This window comes from Heloderma suspectum, chromosome 3, assembly GCF_057233095.1.
Source record: "Heloderma suspectum isolate Gila_16-S chromosome 3, 16-S_ref, whole genome shotgun sequence".
In the NCBI taxonomy this organism is placed as follows: Eukaryota; Metazoa; Chordata; class Lepidosauria; order Squamata; family Helodermatidae; genus Heloderma; species Heloderma suspectum.
Window position 1 is genome coordinate 235,900,714 of NC_139460.1, and position 25,155 is coordinate 235,925,868.

Consider the following 25,155-nt stretch of genomic DNA (forward strand, 5'->3'; position numbering starts at 1 on the left):
CATCAGCCAGGCTTCCAGACAATGTAACCTCTGATTTTGAGTCGCAGTTCACCTCTTGTTTCTGGAAGACATTCCTGATGCTTCTAAAAATACAGGTATACCTATTCACAGCATGCCACCTACAAACCAATAGGCGGATAGAGCAGGTAAACCAGATCCTAGAAAAGCACTTCTTCAGCTTTCTCAGTTATCACCATAATGAATATGTCCTGCTCTTGCAACTCAGGGAATTTGCCTATTACCTGTGCATCCACTCTCCTGAGTCTATTCTACATAAATTATGGGTACCACCCCCTGAGAACATGCAGCCATACCTTTCTCATCCTGAGTCCCTGCTGTAGAAAACTAACTGGCACACCTGCATGAGGCCCAGACTGAGCTGATCTAGCAATTAGACCATGCCAAAGAAATTCACAAATTCCAGACAGACTGGCTTCTTCAGAAGGAACTCCACCCTGCTCTGGGGGCGAAGTATGGCTCTCCACAGAAAACCTCTTGTCTAATCTCTGCCAAGCTGGATCATTGACACCAGTAACCTTTCCCTATCCTTTAACAAATAAACCCAGTTGCTTATAATTTGGACCTTCTCAGTGCTGTAAAGCTCCACCTGAACATCAGTGTGTCTCATTAAAACCCTACCGCACAGCCCCCTTCCTTGGTCACAGATCTCTGTCTCTGCCTCCCATACAGCTCCAGGATCACAAGGTGTACCATGCGCAGTGCATCCTGAACTCTTAAACAATAAAATAAAAACAAAATAGAAATCTGGGGTGCATGCTCCAATTGTCTGGGAGGGCTATGTGGCAGAGGATCATTCTTGGTACAGGTAGAGCATGTTCATGCCTCAGCAAAGGTCCGTGCTTTCCACCGCTCCTACCCTAACAAACCTGGCCCATAAGGGTGTGATGGACGCATGGACCCCACCTTGACATGCAGGGTAGAACTGCTGGCATTTGTATACAGCTGCCCCATGTGGTGAACCACTGAACTGCAGGTAGCAGGTTCTCAGTGAAGCACAGTTTGAGCTTGACTTGCTCTTTGGTCCTGACTTCTGGCTTGCTCTTGCCTCTTGCTTTGTCCTTTGATTCTGGCTTGCTCCTTGATCTTGTTTCTTGGCTTGTCCTTTGATTCTGGCTTTATCCACAGCTCCTGGCTCACTACAGGCTATTGCCCATGACCAAGCCCTGATACTCACCCTGAAAGCGCTAACCTGTGCTTATGTGCCTATGCAGTCTTTGAGTTCAACCATGTGGATACGTTTCTGCATGGTTAACTATTCACACAGGTCTGTCAATTCAGAGATTGAGAAAGACTGGAGTCACACACAAAATAAACACGTGGCATGAAACTGAAAGCTGTCATTGCCATTAGTCTCAATGAATGAACAGAGTTGTGTCATTCTGTGACGGTGCCTCTATGATGAAAGCCCTATATACCTTGCACTGGACTTTATAATGGCAACCAGCTTGGGACCAGGTTACCTGAAGGACTGCCTTCCATATTTCCCTGACCAAACCCTAAAGTGCAGGGGTGTTGCTAGGTTCTTAAAAGATCTGGGGAACAGGCCCGTAACACAAATTCGCATCTCTCTCTCTCTCTCTGAGTCTAAGCGCACCTCTAATACACACACACACACACGTGTGTGTGTATGAGTTGTGTATAGATTACATACATAAGAAGTGTGCACTGACCCCCCACCCCACTTCAACTCAGACCCCGATTCAGCATTTTGGAAAACATCTCGCTTCAGCTCAGGCCAATTTGTAGTCAGTCCATTTCCGCTCAGCACCAACCCTGAATCAAGGTTTGGAAAAATGAGTCTGTATGCTTCCTGTTGACTACCATGGGAAATTAGGAAAAAAAAAACCCTGTAACTTTTTTCTCTTGTCAGAACTGGATGATAATTTCAGGCATAGTCGCCCCCTAGAAGGGGATTACACCTGCCCGATGTCAGGAAAATAGGTGCAGGGTTTATATTTTGACCTTCTTTTAAAGGGAACTGCCAATTAACATTTTTATTACTTGGAAGAATTGGATAAACATTTCAGGATTCATTGGCCCTTAAGAGGAGATCATGTCTGCCAAATTTCAGAATGAATGCCAGAAGGGTTTTCGTGGAAGGGTGGCCTTGACATTTTGAGGTCTCCAAAAGAGGACATACTTATCTCCCTATTTTCCTTGTGGACCATTGTTCTGAAAATCACAGACAGCCTAGAGTTGTCCCTAAGTAAGAAACCAGGAAGGTTTCAGAAGGATAGGTGTAGCAGTTCATGTGGAAGTTCTCCAGTTTGGAGGAGGGAGTGATTTGCTTTCCCTTTCCTTCACCCCTTTCCCAATAGGAAAAGAGTTTAAATTGTTTATGGTGGGTTGTACATCGCCCAGAGTGGCTGGGTGACCAGTCAGATGGGCGATTAATAAATTTAATAAATAAATAAATAAAATAGTTTTTGGGTAAATTTGTACAAAAATGCACAGGTGCCCCCCAGACAAGAACCTGCAAAGTTTCTGAAGGATATACATGCATGCAAATTTAGAATGACTAGAATTTATTTACATTTCACCAATGTTAGTGGCAGGGGAACATGGGTGGGAAGGTGCTATTGCACTCATGTCCCGCTTGTGGGTTTCCTATGGGCAACTGGTTGGCCACTGTGTGAACAGAATGCTGGACTAGATGGACCTTGGTCTGATGCAGCACGGCTCTTCTTATGTTCTTAAATATAGAGTGCTTCTGAGCATGCTTTTCTTTCACCATTGAGCACTTACGTTCTCCCCCTATCAATTCTGTTCCCCTCCATGCAACCATCCCTCCACATCCTACCATCCTCCAGCAACTCTTCATAAAAACAGATGTCTTGTTTTGTGAAACTCTCCTCTACCTCCTCCTAGTTATGCACAACCTCTCCATGTATCTTCCTCCCCATAGCTTCATTTGTGCCAAGACTTCACCAGGATTCAGCCAATAAGTCTGTTTTCAAAATTAGGGCTAAGTTAGGGAGAAACTCTGAGCATGTACTAAGTGCCTTTCCCTCATCACTGAAGCTAGAGTTCATGCAAAATAATAATAATAAAAAACACAAATGACAAAACATGCATAGGTGAACTGGAGAGGGTTCAGAGGAGGGCAACAAAGATGATCATGGGACTGGAAACAAAGCCCGATGAGGAGAGACTGAAAGAACTGGGCAAATTTAGCCTTGAGAAGAGAAGACTGAGGGGAGATATGATAGTGCTCTTCAAGTACTTGAAAGGTTGTCACAAAGAGGAAGGCCAGGATCTCTTCTCGATCATCCCAGAGTCAGAACATGGAATAATGGGCTCAAGTTACAGGAAGCCAGATTCTGGCTGAACATCATGAAAAACTTCCTGACTGTTAGAGCAATACGACAATGGAACAAATTGCCTAGGGAGGTAGTGGGCTCTCCCACACTGGAAGCATTCAAGATGAAGCTGGACAGCCATCTGTCAGGGATGCTTTGACTTACATTCCTGTATTGAGCAGGGAGTTGGACTCGATAGTCTTATAGGTCCCTTCCAACCCTACTACTCTATGATTCTATGAGGACTGAGCTGAAAGGGTAGGCAATTCATTAGACGGAATTGGGTAAGCACTGTATTAAGCTTGCAATACCATGCTCACAACTCAGGACTTATTTCTGAGTAAACATGCAGAACATTAAGGTGCAAACCTCCCTGCAAAAGTAACTTGTGCTGGAATCCCATGCACACTTTCCTGAGGGTAAGCCTCATTAAACATAATGGGGCTTCTGAGTAGGCATACATATAGGATTGCATAAATTAGCAGTATTTATCTCCCCTCCACTTAAAAAACAAACCCCAAACTCCTATTTTTATTAAAGCTTTCTGTTCATAGGAACATAGGAAGCTGCCTTATACTGAGTCCAACCCTGGGTCCATCTAGGCCAGTACTGTCGACACTGACTGGCCGCAGAGGCTCTCCAGGGTTTCAGGCAGGATTCTTCCATAGCCCTACCTGGAGATGCTGGGGATTGAACCCGGGACCTTCTGCATACAAGGAATGTGCTCTACCACGGAGTTACAGCCTTTCCTATTGCTGGATAATGGCAACTGACAAACAAAACAGCCCCAGATTTGTTTCTCTGGAACCATGTGAACCCCGTCTTCTCAAAGACTTGAGTGAGGAAGAGGAGAAAAACCAACCCTCTTGTCTGTTTGTATAAAGTCACACACAGTTCAGAACTTCTCTTGCCCACAGTAGAGAATTCTCTTTAAGAATTCCCCAAGATATGCTCTGCGTGGAATAAAGAAGAGAAAGAAAGAACAGGATAGGGGAGGGAAGAAGAAAAGAAGAATGCTGATTGGAAATGTGCGCGGGGTTGGGGGGTAGAGAGAATTCCTAAGCCAAGTGGCTCCTTTGAGAGAGGTAGGACTTCAGAAGAAGTTAGGAGGCTGTGAAAGGTTTGTAAAGATTGCACATACATAACTTTATGAGGTGAGGTGGCTGAGGGCTTTTTCTAGCTTTTTTAAAACTGTAGAACCTATTTAAAAGCCTCAGCAGTTCCTTGATCATGACGCCACATAATCCTAACCCTCCTTTTGGAATAATTGGAGTCCTACAGCTATTTAGGAGAAGTTAAAGTGGAGGAGGAGAAAGAAGTTTGTGGAGGCTGATTGGATCCATTGCTGTACTGAAGCTACTAAACTTCTGCAAAGGCCAAAGGTTCCAGTCTGGGGCAGTAAGATCAGATGCTGTGTGAAATACCAGTATTTCACATCGAGCTCTTTCTTCCCTTCCTTCTCCCTCTTCAAAATTTCATTGCAAGCAAGCTCCCAACAGTGGGCATGTAACAGCAGAAAAGTAGGGCGAGAGAGTTTTTTTGCACCTCAGAAAAAACCTACAATAGGTTAGGGATAGTGACCTCCTAATGGTCACCTTAAATACCTTCTGATTAGGATCTCTAATCCCCTGTGTGGCTTGACAGTTTTTACTTTTTGTTTTAGTCTTTGAGAAAAGGAAACGTTATGCATGGGTAGCACAAAAGCCGCTGGACCTAACTGTCTGAAATTTGGCAGGTTCAGTCAGCTCCATAGGGGCTGCCAAGTCTTCAAATTCCATGAACCTATGTGGAAGCACAAAAAAATAAAGCTCTTTACTTTGACAGACTTTCTTGAAAAAAGCCAATTTTACCTGTGGCTAGCACAAAAGCCACCGGACCTAACTGTCTGAACTTTGGCAGGCTCAGTCAGCTCCATAGGGGCTGCCAAATTCCATGCAGGTAAGTGGAAGCACCAAAAACAAAACAACTCTCCCCCCCCCCCAGCTCTTTGCTTTGACAGATTTTCTTGAAAAAAGCATATTTTATCTGCGGCTAGCACAAAAGCCAATAGGCCCAACTGTCTGAAATTTGGCAGATTCATTCAGTTCTGTAGGGGCTACCAGGACTCCAAATTTCATGTATTTGTCACACAAACTAAAAAAAAGTGATGGCCATTTCTGTTTTCCAATGTAAGTCAATGGGAAAATGTAAAAAAATGGCAATTAGAACAGCTCAGAAGATCTGGGGCACAGCTCAAAAAAGATCAGGGGCCCGTGCCCAGGTGAGCTCACTTAATGATGCCCTGTTAAAGTGATCTTCAGAGGCCCTTTTCAGGGTGCTCCCACCAAGGGGGATTCAGCAGGTAGTTGCTAGGGAAAGGGCCTTTTCAGAAGTGGCACCCCTATAGTGGAATGCCCTTCCCAGAGAGGCTTGTCTGGTACCTACCGATCTTGTGGTCTTTTTGGTGCCAGGTAAAGGCCTTTTTTATTCTCCAAAGTGTTTTATGAGTGTTTAACGATAATTTTACAGTTGCTCTAAGAACTTTTAAGATCACAGACAGTTTAACTTCTGTCTGTGGGTATTGTTCTATGGTTGCTGGTGTTATTTACTGATTTGGTTTGTACTGTAGTGGGGGTTTTAACCTATCTGATGTTTAGGTTTTAGTGTTTTTATTTCACATTTTGAAAATTGCTGAGAGGACTATGTTGAGAGGGTTCTGTTGAAAACTAGAAGTGCTGATTATAATTGCACTGGACTTTCACCCCCCTTCTATTCACCATGTCACCACATTTATGTACTTTTTTGGTGGCAATTCCACAGGGTGAGTGATGACACACAAATGCCTCATCAAGTGGAATAGCCTCTGTACAGTTGGTGTTGGAAGTGACAAACCACAGCACTACTTAGTTGAATACATCACCCTTGTTTCAGGAAAGCATGTGGATGGTGGTAAATAGTATAATCTCATCTTGCAAGAAAAAGGCTATGGCATTTCTTTTATATTTTCATGAAGCCAGGCTAATATCTAGCAAATTACATCTGCAATTCAAAATTGTATACAAAAACAATATGTCACCATTAGAATTCAGTTATCTTATCTATGGAGTAGCAGCACTGAGAACTCTAAAATATTGTAAAGGGCCAATGAAGTGGGTCAAATGAGCTGGGGAAGAGTTTAAACCAGCCACACAGGGAAGAAGATTTCAACTTCTTCTCCCTCTCTGCACTGTTATCTGGGCTAGCTAATCTTATTCTCATTAGTGATTTCCCTTTTGGAAAAAAATGACACCTTCTGGAACACAGAATATTTTTTTCCCAGAAAAATTTAATTCTGGACACTCTGGTGTAGTATTTTAAAAGGCATCACTGTGTCTTCCCAGCTGCAGTAGTTTTCAGAAACACATTTGTTCCTATTAATCTGGCTGGTTTATATTTCTTAGTTTTAAGTAAGCAAACCTGGAAATACACAAGAGATGTGAAAATGATGCACATCTGTATTAAAATAAATCCATGTGTATTGTTAAATATCCAGCCTTGCAATAATATATAAATTATGCTAGCAAACTAATTCTCTTTTGCGTTAATAGTGTGTCCATGAGAACCATTAAAATTCATTTTTAACATAGTTATTGGGGCAATGACATAATGCTGACATTAAGTTACTCTCCTGGGAACAAATTATTTTTCTCTGTAGGACTGAAAACGTCTAAAATCCAATCTGTTGTAAAAAGCTTACGGGGGGGGGGGAATCAATAGAATTTCAGTTTTTGTTCAGCAATACTTTTATGGTCTGTAGAGGATTTCTGAATATTATATCGTAGCTTTCTTCAATGTCTAAAGAATAGGCCCCTGGAAATTTAAATTATTCCTCTGATAAGAAGGACAGAACTGAAAATAAAACAACACAAATGTAGTAGCATTGTTTTTAAAAAGGCAGTCAGTCACATCTGTGAAATGCATCATAAAATTATCCTGAGGCCAAACACACAATGTTTGCATATATCTATGCAACAGATGCTGGGAATGAGCTTTCTAGTTTTTCTTCTGAATACATTTTTCATTTGATAGAAATAAGAGTAGTACTTCACAAAGGCCTCACAATTAAAAACAACAACATTGCAGTCACCAAAGATTCATAAAGAGGGCACTGCACAATTTTCCCTTTGTAACTAATGCATTTTTCGCCATAATCTGGCGAAATTAACAGTGAAGATTTTCACAGAATCCTCACCTTTATATAGCTGAGTTAATTTATACATATCTTTCACTCCTATGCATCTGCCACAACCTATTGATGGTAGCATTACAAATGCTAAAGACTTAGTATTACTTACTACTTTTCAAATCCTAGGCTTAATATCTAGGTAGATAAGAAGCTGTGCTATTTCCACCACAAGGAGTGACCCAAATAGCCCAAAAGATACAGCTACATATAGCAAATACTGGCTGATAGCGTGCCAGCTGAAAAAATGTACTCCTGTGCTTATCTCAATTGCTGCCAGGCAGCAGAGGGTGTAATTGGGGATGCACCAGGTCAGATGTTACTCCCTCTATGTGGTTGCATCTTCAGGAATGCTTGGGCTGCTTCTTGTGGAGTAACTGGCAAAAGTCTCATACAGTCTATCGTTTCTTCTCCCTACATCTGTGACAGAAATAACGAACATATATATCTGATAATCTACCAATTCTTTACTGGATCCATTTGTCAATTTATGTCACTTCGTTTCAACATTATTCTTTCCTGTACTCTTGTCTGTGAAGGAAAACTGTATGAATCCATAAAACAAAAGTAGGCCTACAACACCAGCATTTCTAGTTTGCTTGATACTTTAGAATCATAGAATCACAGAATAGTAGGGTTGGAAGGGACCTATAAGAACATCAAGTCCAACCCCTGCTCAATGCAAGAATCTAAGTCAAAGCATCACTGACAGATGGCTGTCCAGCTTCGTCTTGAATGCCTCCAGTGTGGGACAGCCCATCACCTCCCTAGGTCATTGGTTCCATTGCCATATTGCTCTAAGTCAGGAAGTTTTTCATGATGTTCAGCTGGAATCTGGCTTCCTGTAACTTGAGCCCATTATTCTGTGTCCTGACTCTGGGATGACCGAGAAGAGATCCTGGCCTTCCTCTCTGTGACAACCTTTCAAGTACTTGAAGAGCACTATCATATCTCCCCTCAGTCTTCTCTTAAGGCTAAACATGCCCAGTTCTTTCAGTCTCTCCTCATAGAGCTTTGTTTCCAGTCCCCTGATCATCTTCATTACCCTCCTCTGAACCCTCTCCAGTTTGTCTGCATCCTTCTTAAAGTGAGGTGCCCTGAACTGGACACAGTACTCAAGATGAGGCCAAACCAGTGCTGAGTAGAGGGGAACTAGTACTTCCCGGGATTTGGAAGCTATACCTCTATTAATGCAGCCCCAAACAGCATTGGCCTTTTTTGCAGCCACATCACATTGTTGGCTCATATTCAGCATGTGATCGACAACAATTCCAAGATACTTCTCGCTTGTAGTATTGCTGAGCCAAGTATCCCCCATCTGGTACCTGTGCATTTGGTTTCTTTTTCCTAGGTGCAGAACTTGGCATTTATCCCTATTAAACTTCATTCTGTTGTTTTCAGCCCAGCGCTCCAGTCTATCAAGATCACTTTGAATTCTGTTTCTGTCTTCCAGGGTATTAGCTATCCCACCCAATTTTGTGTCATTTGCAAATTTGATCAGCATTCCCTGCACCTCCTCCTCCAAGTCATTAATAAAATGTTGAAGAGCACTGGGCCCAGGACTGAGCCCTGCAGTACCCCGCTTGTTACCTCTCCCCAGTTTGAGAAGATCCCAATGATAAGCACTCTTTGAGTCCGATCCTGTAGCCAACTGCGGATCTGCCTGATAGTTGTTTCATCTGGCCCACTTTTAGCAAGTTTGCTAATCAGGATATCATGGGGCACTTTGTTGAAAGCTTTGCTGAAGTCAAGATATATTAAGTGCACAGCATTCCCACAGTCCACAAGGGAGGTTGCCTGATCAAAAAATGAGATCAGATTCATCTGGCAGGATTTGTTCTTGACAAATTTATGCTGGCTTCGAGTAATCACTGCATTGTTTTCAAGGTACTTACATATTGATCGCTATATAATCTGCTCCAGAATTTTCCCAGGGATTGATGTCAGACTGAATCGTCTGTAGTTCCCAGGTTCCTCCTTTTTACCCTTTTTGAAGATAGGGACAACATTAGCCCTCCTCCAGTCATCTGGCACTTCCCCCGTCCTCCATGATTTCTCAAAGAGAATAGACAGTGGTTCTGAGAGTTCTTCTGCCAGCTCCTTTATTACTCTAGGATGCAGTTCATCTGGCCCTGGAGATTTGACCTCATTCAAAGTAATTTGGTGTTCCTTGACCATATACCTATCGATCTCAAGCTGCAATCCTGCCCCTTCAGCCTGTACTTCGCCTTTGCCAGGGGGGTCATAGACCCTCTTTTCGGAGCAGACTGAGCCAAAGTAGGAACTGAGCACCTGAATTATCAGCAACACAAGTCAGGAATTTCTTGAAGGGGCCATGTTTTGCAGAATTTGTCTCCCAACAAATATCGGGGAAATTGAAGTCCCTCATTACTACTACACCTTGCTTCCTTGAAACATTGGCAATTTGCTTTTGAAAAGTTTCATCCTTGTCTTCTCCTTGATTGGGTGGCCAGTAGTAGACTCCAACCACCATGTTCCTTTTATGTTTTGCTCCATTTATTTTAACCCAGATGCTCTTGATGGGGCTACAAAGCTCATCCTCCTATATTTCTGTGCAGAGATATGTATTTTAACATATAGTGCAACTCCACCTCCCTTTCTGTTCCTTCTGTTCTTTTGGAACAAATTATATCCTTCAATTGCTGTATTCCAGTCATGGGAGTCATCCCACTAAGTTTCAGTTACACCTATCAAGTCATAATTTCCCTCCCATATTAAGAGTTCAAGTTCGTTCTGTTTCTTTCCCATACTCTGGGCATTAGTATATAGACATCGAAGACCATGTGCTTTATAGTCTGGCTTTCTTCCTACATGTTTTTGAAGACTATTATTGGGTGCTATTAGAGCTGTTGTTGTGTCCATTGTGGTGCATGAGCTTTCGTCCATTGTTACCCCCAACTTTACATCTCCCTTCCCCATAGGATTCAGTTTAAAGTCCTCCTGATGAAGTTCTTCATGATGTGGCCAAACACATTCTTCCCAGCCCTTGTGAGGTGCAACCCATCCCTTGCCAACAGTCCATCTTCCAGGAAGTATAGCCCGTGGTCCCAGAATCCAAATCTCTCACGTTGGCACCACCTTCATAGGCAGTCATTCACCTGGAGTATTTTTCTTTCCATTTATATCCTTCTTCTAACTAGTGGAAGGATGGATGATAAAACTATTTGGGCCCTAAAGTTCTTGAATTTCCTTCCCAAAGCTTCAAAGTCTGATGTGATTTCTTCGTAGCTCCACTTGGCAGTATCATTTGTTCCCACATGGATGAGAAGAAAGGGATACCCGTCAGTGGGCTTTATGAGAGTAGACAATCCTTCAGTCATGTCTCTAATCGTTCCCGGGAGACAGCATACCTGGCAAGTCCATGGTCTTCGCGACATACTTGGGTTGCGATCCCATGCTGTAAGGAGTCTCCCACAACTACTACTTTTCTCTTCTTGTTGTTGTAGGCCTTCATTCATTGCCTCTGCTTGACTGACCTTCAGCCTCTTGCTTGCTCTCATGCGGGGACCCTTGTAATTCTTCCTCTGCAGGTTGTCCTCCACTCAAGTACCTGAAAACAGTTTCATAGTTCCACTTCTTCTACTAGTGCAGAGTGGCTTCAAGTTCTTCTGCTCCTAACTGTCACCCTTTTCCAAGGAGTATCCTCTACTTCATTTTTCCTCGCCTTGCCTCAGCTTGCTGTTGCTCTCCTAGCTTCTGTACTTTGCTTTGCTGCTGTAGTTCCATTGTTCTGTCTAAGAACTCTTCATCTTCTCTTATTCCCTGGAGGGTCGACACTCACTGCTCCAGTGCTCCAGTCCTCTTCCAACAGTGTAATCAACTTGCACTTGTTGCACGTGTAGGCCATGTTGATCTCAGGCAAGTAAACAAAGATTGCACACACCTTGCAGGTCACCACCACTGGAGTCTTTTCCTCTAGAGCAGCTTTCTGCAATCTGGTGCCCTCCAGGGCCAAACATCACTCCCTCTAATCATGAATTCAGGTGATATATGCTGACAGGATTGGAGGCAAAACTGGGCCCATTGAGAAACAAGATCAGGTATCAGCATTCTCAGGGGATCCCCAAGGCTTGCAGGAATACAAAAGGTCTGTTTTTGTCTGCAGGAATACAAAAAGTCAGTAATACCTACAGTGGCAAAAGACCTACAAAATGACCCAGTGAGTACTGAGCATGCTCAGTAGCCATGTAACGTTGAGTGTCAGTTGGAAAAGAAAACCAGAAAAGGGGGTGGGGTCTAAACATTAATAATATGCATTCTATATCATCTTGTTGCACTTATCAACTCCTATTTTCAAGACCCATCTTTTTTAGCCCCACACCTACCCCATTCCTATTATCCATTTATCAGTCCCTAATAACCCACTCTTTCCCATAGTTCTGTTCTAGATCTAGCACAGCCTTGACATGAAATAAATATTCACAATAAAGATTAAATGTTTGTCTCTATTATGATTAGTCCTTACTGCAGTCTTCCAGCTGAACATTTAAGCTCCTATACCTAACACATATCCCTACGTTCTCCTCCCATCCCACAGAGGTAAATCAGTCCAAGACAGAGGGGAAATGTGACAATGGACTAAACTACACTATGATAGATCCTTACATGAAAGTTCCAGTGTTCTCATATCTTTAAATTGTGCACTTGACAGCATGAGATAAAATCATGAGTTAATAGTGTTAGTCACATTTGGGAGTACAAAATGACAAACTATGTCAGACACAAAAGGATGAACTTTAACTCCTTTTCCAAGGCATTCAAAATGCCATGGAAACATATACACTAGAGTGAATTCTTTGATGCCTGAATTTTGTCAAAAGTGACAGCAGGCTGCCTCGGAATGCCACTTGGCAACCTGATTTACCTGCCATGCAATTAGATCCTTTAGTTTTTCAATTTTTTCATGATCTTCTGGATGGTCGTACATGTATTTTTCAGTAAAAAAGGCCTAAGGAAAATAAAAGCATAACAGTTATTTTATAGGGCATGTTATAGCTTTTACAATGTAGAAGAGGCAAAAGTAAGGGGTAAACAATATTTATCTGACCGTTTTTAACTGTATATGAGCTTTTTAATGTCATGCTGCTCATTCGAAAATGAACAGAATTGTCGCCATGAAGAAACTCGATGGCGGGCCTTCTCTGTAGCAGCACCTACCCTCTGGAAAACCCTCCCTGTGCAGTTCAGGAGGCAGAAAATGCAGCATCTTTTAAACACCTCCTGAAAACACACCTTTTCACACAGGCCTTCCCTGGGCTGTAACTGCTACTGGGTTTTACCCAGTATTTTGAAACTTTTAAAAGATTTATATTATGTTTTTTCAAGTTGTATTTTATGGTTTTAATGGTGAACTACCCAGAGAGCCTTGGCTATTGGGCAGTATAAAAATGTAATAAATAAGTAAATAAAAATAATAATTTAGGAACGAGAATGATAAGACCTGGCTGGACATTATGTGCAAAAAAGTAACATTAACTGGGGGCAAATAGTCACTTCACGAAAAGGATTTTACCTTACTTAGTTTAATAAATGTTTCTTCCATTTTGGGTTACTGGCTGCCACTACTGAATGGCAACCAAGAGGGAGGGATTGGCCAGAATGGTGCCAGATGCTGTGATTCTAAGCCAGTGCAGAATTCCATAATGGACTGTGTGTGTCAGTGAAACCATAGGTTTACACCTGTACAGACCACTAGAGGTCTTTGTGTGGCCCAGCCAAGACCTAACAATTTCAGTCTGATAAACTGTACACCACCTTTCCTTCCAGGAGCTCAAGGAAACATACATGTTTTCCTCCCCTTCATAATATTACAATAACCCTGTGAGGAAGGTTATGCTGAGAGAGAGTAACTGGCCATGATCACATAGTGAGCTTCATGGCTAAGCGTGGATATGAACTGGTCTCCCCAGTTTTAATACAACACTCTATTCCATTACGGTATGATAGAGAAGGAAGGAAGGAAGGGTCATGACGACACAACGCTTGAATGTTATATCTGAACTGGGCCATAGTATCTGTCCTCCCACCTTCAACTCAGCAGGAAAGTGCAGGGCACTGGTTTCATATTGTTGTATTCTCTTAGAAAACAATGGTTCCTCTTCTGAAAGGCTCCTCTTTTCCCCTTCATCTCAGCACCTAATGTGTTCCATTGCTCTGTCCGGTGGCTGCTTATGTAGGCTCCTTTCCACAGTACGCCCAAAAAACATAAGTAACCAATAGATTTCCGGATCTACAACATCAGTTCCTCACTTGAACCACTCAGTACAGTGGAAATTGTTATGACTCTGACCGTATTAAATGGTATGATTTGGGGTTGCCCCATGTAAAACAGTCAGAATAGATATTTTAAGATACAAAAAGATACAACACTCAGTCTTGTCCTTGGCCTGAGGAGCAAACAATTCAAGGAGCAAACAATTCAATGCCTCTCTAAGGCATTCAGAAATACATCCTCCCCCTCCTCCAAGAAAGCTTGGAGAACAAAACAAAGATGGTTGCCCCACTGATCCATAGCACTTATATTCAAAATGGGGAAGGGGGATTGCTTGATAGTCTCCAGTTTCAGTGATTGTGAGAGGGATGGGTTTGGCACTCTTCCCCTTGCCTGAACAGATTGTTACAAAAGGCCCATTTTCAAATGTATTTACGTTGGTAAAGTTACAGAATAATTCCATCAGACAAATAGCCCATGTGTAATTAATTAATTGCATTACTATTTGCACTGTTAATATCTATAAGCTCTGTGCTTCTCACCTCTGGAATTTCAATACGGCTACTCATAGACACTGACCAAACGTACCTTTTCGTAGTTCGTGAAGCCACCCATAACCGCAGGGTCCACAATGCCATTTAGCAGCATAGACAGGGGATTAATAGGTAGGTTTGGATCATTCAAATGTTGCTGAACCATATTGTTGATTTTATCATTTGTTAATTGCATGGTTTCAATTGCATTTTCAAGTGGGCTGATTTCAACCTGAGAAAACAGCACAATATTGGTTTAAACTCAACTATCAAGTGAAAACAGTAGATTTCAAAGTTTTAAAATTTTAGCAGAGTTTCATTTTATCATGTAAATTCATAAGAACAGCCATGTTGGATCAAACCCGGGACCTATCTAGCCCAGCATTCTGTTCCCACAGTGGTCAACTAGACCACTATGGGAAGTCCACAGTAGGACATGAGTACAATAGCACCCTCCCACTCATGTTCCTTACTACTGAGAGTCATATTGCCTCTAACAGTGGAATATACACACATCATGACTAGCAACCACTGATGGCCTTATCCTTCACTAATTTGTCTAATCCTCCTTTAAAGCTGTCCAAGTTGGTGACGATCACCGCATCTTGTGGTAGCAAATTCCATAGTTTAACTATGCATTGTGTGAAGAAGTACTTCCTTTTATCTGATCTGAATCTCCCACCAGTTAGCTTCATTGGATAACGTGGGTTCTAGTATTATGAAACTATTATCCGCTTTCTTCATGTGTATCCATGTGAAAGCCAGCACTGAATAACTGATGCTCATATCACTTTTGGGACACACACACACACACATTTGATTCACATGTTAAAATTGCATTTGTATACATAGGTAGTCACTCAGATCTAAAGAAACAGCAACCCACCCACCCCATCACAACAGTGGACACCCAGAAAACCACAGGGCTTCAACCATGTGGGCAGTAGAGATGTTTGATATTAACATTATATTTTTCTATTAAGGTAGATTGAGCAGGTTTGCACATCATGGCAGCAATTCTTGAGTTGTTTAACCCAGGAATTGCAGGGATAAGTGGAGCGCGTTTCCACTTTTGATGAACAACTTGGGTTGTTCCTGGGTGTGCCTGGGTTGTTACTCAAAATTGGAAATGATCAGTGTGCGGGTCACTTGTCACCACAATTCCTGGGTTAAACAATCCAGGAATTGCTGCATGTAAACTGGGTCAGTTTGTTACATGGTCAGTTGTTTTTGAAACTCAGAATCTGGAGGGGACAGGTCAGGCAGTTGGTCAAAACCTCTTGCATGCTTTCGAAAGGAATCCTCTGGATTATAGCCCATGCCATCAATGTTTTTTATTAAACAAATACTATGACAGAATAGAAGAGATAACAGGTTAAGTGGAATGTGTTAAAAATGCAGGTCTGTATTTGATTACAGCTATTTGCATAAACTTTACATAAGAACACTTCTATCTAGCTATCAGTAGCTTAACACATTTCTGAAAGGCACTTATAATCAAATCTTTCTAATTGTCACTCCTACACCTGCACTCTGATTACATCTAACCTGCCTTAATTATCATTTTTAAAACTATGTTATGTGTATTATTTCAGAATGCCAAGTAACACGACGAACTGTTCTGTTATATTTGCCCACCAGATCTCTCCTCTTTACTGTTGAACTTGATACCTTTAAACTTGGTCAGTAAGGCTGAGTTTCAGAATGCATAAAAAGTTGCACATTAACACTGCCCTTTTAATGGAACGCTATTCCTACTGTAGCATGATCAGAACAAAGAAGAGCGAGAAGACAAGCTACATAAATTGGATTAATGTAGTGTGCTGCATCTTCATAAATATATAAATAAATCTGCTAAATAGATGCATATACTGTTGTTAAGTAGAAGTTGACTAAACAATGTATAGAAACGCTGACCATTAAGCACATTCACTAGGCGTTGTGAAGAATGAGCATAAATAAAAAGCGTATTTTGCATATTGCCTGGTCAACTGCCATAGTCTCCAATGATGTTAGAGAATGTGTACAACTTGATAGCATAAACGTACATTGCCTGTCACTATGCATATTCCACACATGAACAAAATGTATATTCATGGGTCAATGTGTGAAATCCTCCCATATCACTTGGAGGTTAAGTATATAGACTGGACAATACACACAATTCCCTCGTCATGCTGCAAATATGTGTACTGGCTCTACCCCTTCAGGTGAATGTGTACAATAGATGGTATTTATGTAGATTCTCAGTTCAAGTCACATTAACTCCAGCATATCCAAGATAGTAAAAATGGTGGCCACATTAACCTGCTCATAGGCTCACACAAGACTTGTCACACTGCCACTTTGGAATTTGCCTGACAGAGACTTGTTAGCTCAGAACAATGCTAAGCATCAATGAATTTTAAATGTTCATATGATAAATTAGGAAATGATCTTTTTCTTCTCTTGGAGAGGTGGAATCTTTAGTCTACCCATATTTCAGATTCAGAGTACAGAGACCATGTCCAAAGTTTTTCCTCCCTACTTGTTTAAAACATTATTTACCCACCTGAGAATGTGACATGTCTCCCACTACGTATCGTCTAATGCTTGGTTCACTCCCTACTCCATCTTCTCAGATTCATTACAATGTCCAGTCACACTAATGTTCCTCCATGTCATTAAATCATCTAATCCAAGGGTTAGGCAACCTTCTTGGGCCCATGAGTATGTTTGGCAATTTGAGAAACTCTTCTGGGCACCACCACAAAATGACTGCCATGGGAGGTGTGGCTAGTCACAGAGGTCAAGTAACCTGCCCCAAAGATTGTGTATAAGCAGAGGTGGGGTCTGAACCCCAACACAAAAAACAACACTTTGAGCCACAGTTTTCAGTGCCACCAGAAACCTATTTCAGAAATCAAACTCTTTTTATCCCCACCCCCTGCCAGCCAACTCATCCTCCCCTCCACAATTTCTTTTTCTCTCTCACTCTGGCTTACCACCCATAGACTGACTGACTGACTGACTGACTGACTGACGGACGGACTGACTGACTCTCTCTCTCTCTCTCTCTCTCTCACACACACACACACACACACACCACGTCCCCAGCCAGCCATCCTCCATCCATTCACACACACATGCAAGCATCCCATCATGCATGTATGCATACATAAAAGCATACACACATAGCCCTCCATTCTCCTCCTCCCTGCAAGCACAGGATAAATCACACTCACTCTTTTCCAGGATCCCTCCAAAATCTCCCCTAATTTCTTTCTCTCTCTCCCTCTCTTTCTCACACACATGCAGCTCTTATCCATTCAGACATTAAAGCACAAAACCCTTCACAACACCCCCCCCCTCACAGGTTGCTCCCAGTTGGCTCCTCTAGCTGCTGCTGGCTTCCTGCTGCTATCCTTACCCCCATCGCCACTGGCTTCCTGCTGCCTTCCCTGACCCCCGCCCGCTTTGCTCTTCCTAGCTCCCTGCTACTCTCTTTAGCTGCCCACCAACTCACCAAACAGAAATAACAGGAGCCCCCTTTTCTTTCCCCCCTTATTTTTCTTGCTGGCTAAGTGTGCTGCAGAATACAGCATTGGCCTGCAGCCACCTCCCATCTTCACTTCCTAAGAATGTCTCTGAGCCCCATCACGGAGCCCAAAGGCATTCATGGGACATGGAGATGACAGCGACTGGAGGCCTTCACTTGATCCCATCTGATGGTAAGAAACTTTGCTAATTAAAAAAAAAGTGGGTGGGGTAGAGCACCTCAGCAGCCACTAAGAAAGGTGTCCAGGGGCACACTGGTGCCTGAGGGCACCACATTGCCTATCCCCCAACCTAATGTTTTTTCTTACTTCTTTATTCGGTTCTGAGGAAGACCTATACTAGCAACAACAAAAAGACAAAGACACTGAAGGGCTATTCAGATAAAGGGCTCAGTGAGTTCAGTGAGTGCATGACAGTGGAGCAAGACTGAACTTACTGGCCACAAGCCCTGATGCCAACACCTTGCTGGTCACACCTCACAGCAGTCACATGTTGGCATTAGACTGAAAGGGGGCCAATGCATGAATAGATAAATGTGCATAGGGCTCCTCTATGTGAGCAGGAACCCTGACTGGCCACGTTTCCTGCTTATGTGGAGGATCTGTGCAGAAACACAGTCCGTTTTCAATGTAACACTGAACATATGGCTAGCGGGTTCCTCAGTGGGGATGTAGCCATCAATGTGATCCTGCTGCAACCTCACACGTTAACAGACTACATGAGGATTTTCATCTGAACAGCCCTATAGAAGCAATCATTGGGGTGGGGAGGTAAGATCAGTACGCTGTTTTATTGTTCAACTAGGCCACCAACAAAAGAGTAATCAAGGTCACAGGGCATATATATATAGCTGTATCAAGCAACATAAGTTATTTACAACCTGATAATGTAGGAAGAAAGGAATCAGTGCCCTCAAATGGTCATGAAATTGTTACGTTCACCAATCTTGAGCCAGTTATCTGGGGGTTGGTCTCTATTCCATGAAGCCTTGGCTCAGAAGACCGATCGAATGTCCTGTTCTTATACCTTGCCTTTTGTTCCAAGCCTCCAATGGAGTGGCAGCTTAGTCTCTGCTTATTGGTTCCTGTTGATCCCAGCTTCCTATAAATACTTTGAGGTCACCTTCCACTCCTGGTTCCCTCTCCTCTGATCTTTCCTTGATTCTACCTGCTCGTTTTTGCCTGCCTGTTTCTTTCACTTGAGCTCTTCGAAGCCTTTAGCACTCACTGAAACACTTGCCTTACGCAGGAGGCAGCCTGATTCTGTCAGCACCTCCTGTCCTCCCTGCCATAGTCTATGAATAACCTGGCTCCAGGTATAGTAGTGTCCCAGGTTAAATCCTATTCTAAAGGAAGTAGATGGATGTAAAGCACTGGCATAAACAGTCAACACTATAGACTTGTAGTGTCTAATATTTGGTTTACTTACACAAACAATAACAGTTTATAGAGTTCTTCTGCTGTTCACTTTATTTTTTATTGATTACCATGCAAATCTGTCTGGGTATACAAACTTTCAAATCAATATTTATTTAAACCCTTACCTCTATTTTTGCAAATTAACAATGGCAAAAAATTAATCTGAACAGCATAATGTGTGGGTAGTCATAGCAAAAATATATGTTAATACCTTTTCCTCTTCATCCACCCATAAAAAAACACAGACAGATGGCCAGTGTCAGATTGGAACTAGCAGAGTTTTAATTTAAAAATTAAAAAAAAATGCAATAACCTACTTATAGTAACTGACTGCTGAGGATTATTCCCCCTTCGCCCACCCTATCCTTCGCAATGTATGTGTAAATTTTTTTTTCACTTTATTTCTTACTGTACTTTCAGTATTTGTATCGGGAATTAAGCAATTTAGAATGACAGAAATCAGGAACATTAAATTTTGCTACCAGCTTTCCATTTGATAATATTGTCTATGAACAGCTCATCTGGCTTTTGTAGCAACTGTATTGTACACAGAAGGGCAAATTACTTCCTGTGTTATTAAGTTGGGTGGAGGTGGCGTGTTCCTTTCAGCTGAGCAGCCATTATCCTTGCTTAGAAAAGGCAAATGCAAAGAGTACTTTTTGCAGGATTTATGAGCGATTCTATGAGATATGTAGTACTGAATAGTCCCATGCAGAAACTGCCTGCCTAAAAGAGTCTGCTCTCTTAACTAGCAAGGTGAAGTGGTTTTAATCAGATAAGATAGGACTGAAGAACATTTAATAATGTAAATATTATCAATATCATGAGGATACTGGAAATGCAAAATGCATTGTACATGTTTTATTCAGTGATTAAATACTGCTGGGCATAACAGTCTGTTATATTTTGTACCATCTACAGCCAGTTTCAGTTTTTGTTCATTCAATGTACTCATCTGAATACAACTATAATGTCCAGCCTGCTTATACAGCAATGTTCCATTTACTTTTTAAAATGTGATTTTCAAAACAGAATAATTGATATATTCTATTCTTAAAGGTATAATGTGTGTGTGTGTGTGTGTGTGTGTGTGCGTGCGTGTGTGTAACCTACAGAAAATAACAATGTACCAATAAGTTATGTTCCAACTATATAAAAATTGTACATTTTACTAAAAACATCTAAACCAATAAAACACCTAGGAGTTATGCAAATGTGTTGTATCTATCTCCCTACTTTCTTATAAAGAAAGACAATTAACTAATGTCACTGAAAAGAAAATGGAATAACCCCAAATTAAAACTAAGTAAGTGAATTAATGGTTTATCGCCATGAAGGTAAGACAATGGTACTAAATGTTTAATACTACCTATGCAACAAGGGTTTGCTTTTTAGACCACAAAACTCCTGAAATAAATCTGAACATGAATCTCTAGTTAAGGAGATGTGAATTGCACATCATCCAATAAAATATTTATGACTGATTTGAAGATCAGAATGAATCTTCTGCAATAAGATAAGGGATAGAATCCAACTAAAGTCCTACTTAGAGTAGACCCACTGAAATGAATGGGGCTTAAATTAGTCATGACTAACTTAAGTCCCATTCATTTCAATGGGTCTATTCTAAGCAGGGCTTTAGCTGGATTTGACCCAAGTTTTGCTATAAGAAATAGAGTTTATTATCATTACAGTGATATTATTGGACGTTATAGTGGACACTAGATTTTGGACATTATAGTGGGCAGGAGGACCATGCTGGAGATTCCTGCAGGAGAAGGCCAGTAACTTAAGCTAGAGCATGAACATCACAAGCACTCACAGAATGTAAGCATCAGCAAACTGTACATGTTCCGACTTTTTTAAAAATAGCAGCTACGTAATTAAGTGACCTCGGTAAACATCTTCTGAATTGATCTTACCATAAAAACTGATTTGACTTCAAACCATCTTAAAATCCCAGGTAATTTATATCCTGTCACATAAATGGTTCTCTCAATCCACATATTCTGCAAATTTAAGAGAAAAGATTTGAAGTAGAATGTTAACAGATTGATAGGCTTTCACCTAGCCCAAAATTTTTATCTCCATTATCACAAAAACCCAAGTAGCAAGTGTACAGATATCTAAACACTTTAAAAATGCAACCAAAGATATCTAGTGGATTTCCTGTATGTGCTAGAGGAGTACTTCTGCATCTAACTTAATGGGATCAACTTTACAGTTCTTTGCAGAAGGGGTTGCATGCATGTGCTTGTACTCCCCCCGCCCCCATCCTTAGGCTACATTGCAAACTGTTTTTGCAGCTCCTGTTATCCTCTGAAAATTGTTATCTTCAAGGTACTATGCAATTAAGCATAAGGCTGCTGTTTAAAAAAAACTAGGGGGAAATCCCCAACTGGCACCAATACCAGCTTCAGAAGAGGGAGGAGGAAAGGGTTTAGTTTCCTCTCTATACCTACTCTGATCCTATTAATTATCAGATTCCCCCCCACCAGGGCTTTTTAAAATTCAATTTGCATTTTTAAAACCCTGCACATTAGATGCAAAGATACATTTAATGCCACCTGTTCTTTGGCCCCCCAAAAGTATAGCATCTGCTGTCTGCAAACAACGTGACTTAAAATCTGCCCATACTAGGGGACAGACTCAGTGGAGACACTTTCAATAGCACCTGGCCTTTAGCAAAACAAAATGTAAAAGCCTAGGAATAGTTTCATGGCATTTGCCACTAAAGCAAATGAAAAGAGAAGCTAATATTGGTAGACATTGATGTATTAGTAGACATGGATATAAAGGTTAAGTTTTACTGACCACAAGATCAACCACGTGGCTTTGTAAAAACATTATTGCTGCTTCAGACAGGAGTTAAGTCTGCATGGCTAGAATCCTTATGTTAATGCAATCAGCTTTCAGTACTCAAAAATAGCATTTTCAAGGATGACATGTTCTGTATTTCTCACATTAAAAGACAAAGTATTTAACAACTTAGAGACATTCCCCGGTATAATGTACTAAATTATTCATATCTCCAGGAATCAAATTTTGGGCACTCATAAAAAACTGTGTAAATTTATTTCAAGATTACTAAGACAAATCAAAATAGGTATAATGGGACTCATTATAAAATGTAAAAATTACCGCAAATTCATTGTCTGGGTTTTTCTCTCCTTTTCGAACTGGTCGTGAATACTCGAATCGCTGAACCTCATTCACCCTATAGAAACTAAAAAAAAAGGGGAGATATACAGTTGCATACATGTTTTCTTATTTCAACAGCATACGTAAACTTTACAATGAGGCTTTAAATAACTAGCCACTGCAAAAGACTTTTGGTGACAGCTGTGCAGTGATTTAAAGTGACCTCTATGTATGCATCAGTCTTAATGGACTAGGGGTGCAATCCTATCGGGATTCCCATCAGCCTTCGAACTTGGAGGCCAATGGGAATCCTATGCAGAACAGGAGCAGCGTGGAGGTGATCTTCACCTCTGTGCTGCCCCTGCTTTGCATTGTTGCCTGTCTAGCTAGAGCTCTGCGGAGGGGGAGGGATGGAGGTAGGGGATAGCTTGTATCCCCACTTCCCCAGTATCCTCCCTTCCCCACCCACAGAACTACCCCCTTTCCCTTCCCTCCGAGGTTACCTTTGCAACCTCAGAGAGGAAGCTGGCGTGGTTCTCTCCAGGCCAGCTGAGAGGGGAATGGGGAACGGAGCTTGGACTCCAAGGTCAGAGCAGTGTCTGAGGTCAGAGCAGTTTCTCCGACCTCAGATCCCAGGAATCCAGAGTATCCTATGGCCCCCCAGACTGTGTCCAGGGGCCATAGGATTGCTCTCTAAAAGGTCATTAGAAGAAACTTTTATTGAAGAGGTTGGATACAAATGATTAAAGCTCAGAATAACTTTGCAAATAATTCCAGAAAAGTTATAAGGCCACAAAATTATTTACAAGCCCATGTGCCCACACATGTTTACCTCAGTAATTTCTGGCACATTCACTTATACACACTATTGGCATGTATGGATTTATTTTATATACCTTTATGCTATTTTTATTAACATTTTTATCCTACCCTTCTACAGAGATCACACTGGCATGCATAGTTCCCTTCTCCCATTTCTTTTTCCTCACAAGTACCCTGTGAGGTAGATTATATTAAGAGTGTATGACTGGCCCAAGATCACCTAGTGAACATCATGGCCAGGTAGGGATTTTGAACCTAGGCCTCCTTTGTTCTGGTCTGACACACTAGCTGTTATACCACACAGGTAACAAATATCTTAATGAAATTGTGTTTTTAAAAATCATTTCGGGAAAGGGATGAAGTTGAGCTGCTGTGTTCATATCCTGGTCTCTCAAAACGCTAGGATTAGAGCAGGCTGGAGACCCTCTGGCCCACAGAAATTCCCTATCCAGCTTCTTCCACAGGCTTACCCCTGCCCCCAGCCCTGTTCAGGAAACCTCTGCTCTTATCTCTAATCACTGATCAGATATCAGAGCTGGGATTTCCCTGCTTAATGCTAAAGAAAGCTTTTCTCCAGCACAGAAAACCCAGCTCTTATCTCTGATAGAGAGAATGTAAAGGCATGTAAACTTTAAACACCCTGCTCTTTAAATACCTTTAAAATCTAAAGATATTTAAAGAACAATATATTTAAACTGGTCCTGTAAGGAGGTGGTGTGGAAACCAAAGGCTTGTGTTTCCAAAGTTTGTTTCTCTGGGTTACTTACTGGTATAAACAGGCATATTGCCTCTGATTCTGAAGGTAGCATACAGCTTCTGGACTACTAGGCATTGATAACTCTTACGGCCAGTAACTAAGCCTTAGGAGAGGCATTTCAACCATTTAGAATGGGGGGAAAACTGTACAAAAACTGAGAAACCATAAAACAATTGGTAGTTGGGGGAAAGAGGAGTGAAGCCATCTAGAGAACTCAGAAGGGCCCAATTTGGACACCAGGAGGGTCGGATGTGGCTCCTGGGCCTCACATTTCCCACCCCGGTTTAATCCTTTGTGTCTGTTTCTTCTTTCTTGTGCTAAGATCACTCAAGGTGCAGGTGCATTTCTTCAGGCCATTTACAGTACCTTGCATAAGTATTCCCCCGCCCCCTACCCTTTGAATTTCCCACATTTGGTTGTGTTACAACCTGGAATTAAAATGGCTTTAATTGGCATTTTTACCATTTGATTTACAGAACATACCAAATACCTTGAAGGTGCAAAATATTTTTATTGTGGCACAGAAGATAATAAAACAAAAACAAACTGGCATTTATTGGTTGCATAAGTATTCACCCCCTTGAGTCAATACTTGGTAGGAGCAGCTTTGGCAGCAATTACAGCTGTGAGTCCTCGGGGGTCTCTACCAACTTTGTGTATCTGGATCCTACAGTTTTTGCCCATTCTTCTTGGCAAGATTGCTCAAGCTCTGTCAGGTTGGATGGGGACCTTTGGTGAACAACAATGTTCAAGTCTTGCCACGGATTCTGAGTCGGATTGAGGACTGGGCTTTGACTGGGCCATTCTAAGACATTCAGGTTCTTGTTTTGAAACTACTCCAGTGTAACTTTGACTGTGTGTTTAGGGTCATTGTCCTGCTGGAAGGTGAACCTCCATCCTGGACCCAGGTCCCTTGCAGAATGAAACAGGTTTTCTTCTAGAATTGTCCCGCATTTGGCTCTATCCATCTTGCCCTCAATCCTGAGGAGTTTCCCAGCCCCTGCTGATGAATAGCATCCCCACAACATAATGCTGCCACCATCACACTTCGCCGTGGGGATGGTGTTCTAAGGGCGATGAGCACCGTTGGCTTTCCACCACACATAGCATTTTACGGTAAGGCCGAAAAGTTCAGTTTTGGTCTCATCAGACCAGAGAACCTTTTCCCACATGTTTGCTGTGTCTCCCACATGC

General features: G+C 41.8%; 1 protein-coding gene across 3 annotated transcripts in view; it reads right to left on the reverse strand.

The window, feature by feature from the left end:
- The window catches only part of DOCK1 (dedicator of cytokinesis 1), a 556,714-nt gene that overhangs the window by 45,008 nt on the left and 486,551 nt on the right, over nt 1-25,155 (reverse strand). For 2 of the 3 annotated variants that reach the window (XM_084841443.1, XM_084841442.1), the window contains exons 43-46: nt 22,383-22,467; nt 21,164-21,250; nt 14,342-14,518; nt 12,407-12,490 (exon numbers count right to left, since the gene is read on the reverse strand). In XM_084841443.1, the coding sequence (XP_084697569.1) occupies nt 12,407-12,490; nt 14,342-14,518; nt 21,164-21,250; nt 22,383-22,467 (433 nt within the window). Of the gene's footprint in view, nt 1-11,485; nt 11,642-12,406; nt 12,491-14,341; nt 14,519-21,163; nt 21,251-22,382; nt 22,468-25,155 lie in introns of those variants that run through there. The other variant, XM_084841444.1, reaches the window with a different exon arrangement.